Here is a 3,371-nt window from a genome sequence, read left to right as displayed (position 1 = left end):
ATAAGTATAAAAGCAATATATCTATAAGCACACTAATAAGTATAAAAACTAAATCTCTTTTATGTATGTGTAACAATCATAAAATTTAAGTCTTCTCGCACGCAATTGATTTTTTTTATCACCCTTACACATTTATAATAACATAAATTTTTAAACAATGTTCCGAAACATAAGAAAGTATCACTATAACATTGACATATAAAAGTAATATTATTTTAACAAATAAAAAAGTCATAGCATCTATTATTATTGCAATTATTAAAAGTATTGTATCAAAATGATTAAATTCTCTTGTTTATAAATGATAATTTTAAAAGTAATAGGTTTTCTTTATTCATTGTCTTCATCATCTACTAATTCGATCATTTTTCTTTGCAATCGTTTCAATCTTTTCCTATCTTTTATTTTACGTAATTTGCTTTCCAAGTATAGGATCCAGTGATGTATTCTGTCTTGGGCGTTTTCATCAACATCAGATATATTCATCAATGTTTGAGATGCAGCCTTCCAAAAATTTAATCTGGCATCTGATATTTCTGCCAAAGCTTCTTTTTTTTGTAACGCTCTGTACGACTTGCTGATCTGCTTGATTTGGATACCGAGGGAGTAGGCGAACGACGATTATTACAGTCGGCTTTAACAACTACAAATAATAGAAAAATAAATTAAAAAACAGTTTTAAAGATTATTTAGTTTTAAAAGGATCAATATAACTCTTATTACCATTATTTCTGATAAGATCACATGTATGCGTATATTGTAACTCCTCCATCAATGAATCGTTATTTAGATTCACGATACTCATGGTATCATCTGATGCATCAGGTTGCCGATTGGAATTCTGTAATTAATTATAATTTAAACAGTTTGAAAATTGCAATTTAATAACTTAAAATGGTAATATATTCTTTGCAATTACTATCAATGAAGATTCTCCTGATCTAGCTGCAATGTGGACATTCAGGAATGACAAATCGTCAAATAACCACCACGTGGGCTTGTATACTTCATCGGCTGAAGCCCCACTCATTTTTGACTGCCGAATTTTGTTTCTAAGTACTGCGATTGCAAGTTATTAATTTTTTTCTTTACTGTATCAACTGTTATTGGCTGATTAGTGATATCCTGATAATTTCGACATATTGTTTGCAGTGCTTGATCACATTTACTGCGATTATGATATTCAGCAGATTTTGTAACATATAGGCAAGGATGCTGCTCGTATAACATTACCAATGTTCTGACGTTTTCTTTGTTATCCATACTCTGTAAACAAAAAATATTATTCTTTCAAATTTCCATGAAAAATTTAATAGATTAAAAGGAGTCTGTAAGGTTACATAAATTTTAAACATTTTTAATAAAACCAATTATATTTAAGATCAAATTCTAGAATAATAAGATGAACAATTTTCTAGCCATTCGAAACAATGTATTTTAATTTAAAAATCATAAACTGCAAGTTTGATTTAAGAAAACAGTGGATTTTAATAACAAATTATCCATTATTACTAGAATCCATTTTTCTCTTGAACGAAATTTACAATTTGTGATTTTTAAATGGAAATACAATTGTGTCGAAGACTGAAAGTCTCCTCTTCTCATTATTTTGTAATTCAATTTTAAATATAATTTTTTAAATAAAAATGCCTTCTGAGGTTATGTTATTGATTTATATGGATGCAAAATGTAAAATATAATAAATTTAATCCTTTCAATATTGATCTAATATAATTTTTATTTATATCAATTTTTTAATATTATATGCCATCTACTTTCCCCCCATCCTTTTTTTAAATACCCCGGCACTCCTTCCCCTTTCACCCACTTATACCACCTATTATATTCCGACCCCCATATCCTCTTCCATCTTTCTTCTTTCTGCAACTTTCTTTCTCTCTCAATCATCTCCTCCCCCTTAATTCCACCATCTCCTTCATTTTCCACCCCCTTTCCTCTATAAATCTCCTCCTCCCATCCTATCCCTTCTTTTCCCCTCCTAATCCTTCCCTTCATCTCCTACCAACACTTCCTAGCCAGCTCTCCCCCCTTACCCTCCTCCAATTTTTTTTCAAAATTCCAAGCTCTCATACCCGCCCTCCCCCTCAACAAATACCTCTCCTATACCTTCCCTTCCCCCCTCTCTTTTCCTCCCCCTCCCTCTCCTCTCCCCATGCTCCTCTTTCCCCTCTCACTTTCCTCTTCCTCTCCCACTATCTCTCCTCCCTCCCTGTCCTCTCCTACTCTTATTTTTCCCCCTGATCTTTCCATCCTCTTCCCTCCCCATCCCTTAACTCTTCCTCTCCTTCATTCCATTTCCATTTTCATTCCATTTCCACCAAATACCATTTATTTGCACTTTTCCATATCCTACCCATACTCTCTTACCTTTTTCTCTCTCTCTCCTTGCCACACTCTCTATTAACCATCTCATCCTTTTTTCTCTCCATGTTAAGTCATCATCCAACCTTATATCTCTGCCCTTTATTTCTCCTCTCCTTCTCATTATCTCTTTCTTCTTCTCTACTTCGTCTATTTTCACTATTGCCGTCCCTTTTCCCCCCTCCTTACTTCCTAAGCATCTCACCCCCTCTACCCTAGCCTCTATTTTTATCTCTTTTATAAAATCTTGTAATATTTTGGTCTATTTTATGATCTGTTTCATCGTTTAATCCTGATTTTTTAATTTAATAACAACAAAAATGTTAAGTAAATGTAAGTTTCAGTTACAGTCTTACATAGACCGTGGTTTTAGTCAAATTCATTTGAATTTCCCACGCTCGGAGGAAAATTGCTGGGTAAGATGGCGGCGTCCATTTGGGAACGCTTTTGAGTCCTAAGAACAAAGGCGATCGGCAATCCAGATATATAAAATTTGTTCGCGTTGCTTGAAATTTCCAAAAAGTTCTGCACTGAAAACAAGATAAATATATATTCGGATGTTGAAGAAAGTGAAAGCGAAGATACCGAGTGCAAAAAGTTCAAGCAATGCGAACAAACCTATAGATCAGTGGTGGAAACGCTTGAAAGTAGATGATGCCAACCTTTACTTTTCATTATTTCGTAACCATCAATATATAGTCGATATATAGTGTATATGTTGATGTTCGTAACAGTTGCCGTTTGTTCGTATGAATTATCAAAATGGAAAATAAACGAGAAATTTGTCAAGGATTATGTTTGTAACGATACCGTTACTAACGGCCTAGCGAGCCGATCCATCGCGCGCTTTTCGAGGCTCGGCGCTTATGGCGTCTCTAAGCAGTGATGCCAGAAATGGGTCCCGCGGCTCACGGCTTAGCAATGGAAGGGGTAACGCACACAAGCGCGAGCCGCGTACATGTGGCACATGTACGCGGTTCGCGCTTGTT

General features: G+C 34.6%; 1 protein-coding gene across 1 annotated transcript; it reads right to left on the bottom strand.

Moving 5' to 3' along the window:
• Positions 1 to 432: 432 nt before the first annotated feature.
• On the bottom strand, positions 433 to 1,179 carry LOC115242711. Its single transcript, XM_029819220.1, has 3 exons — positions 920 to 1,179; positions 724 to 841; positions 433 to 643 (listed from the first exon to the last, which is right to left on the bottom strand). Exons 1-3 carry the CDS (start codon positions 1,028 to 1,030, stop codon positions 516 to 518), a joined length of 357 nt encoding a protein of 118 aa, XP_029675080.1. The 5' UTR covers positions 1,031 to 1,179; the 3' UTR covers positions 433 to 515.
• Between the last annotated feature and the right edge of the window lie 2,192 nt (positions 1,180 to 3,371).

The sequence above is a fragment of the Formica exsecta genome, unplaced genomic scaffold (genome assembly GCF_003651465.1).
Source record: "Formica exsecta isolate Colony F162 unplaced genomic scaffold, ASM365146v1 scaffold617, whole genome shotgun sequence".
Taxonomy (NCBI): Eukaryota; Metazoa; Arthropoda; class Insecta; order Hymenoptera; family Formicidae; genus Formica; species Formica exsecta.
Note: the sequence above shows the minus strand (reverse complement) of the source record. Positions and strands in the feature narration are given on the sequence as shown.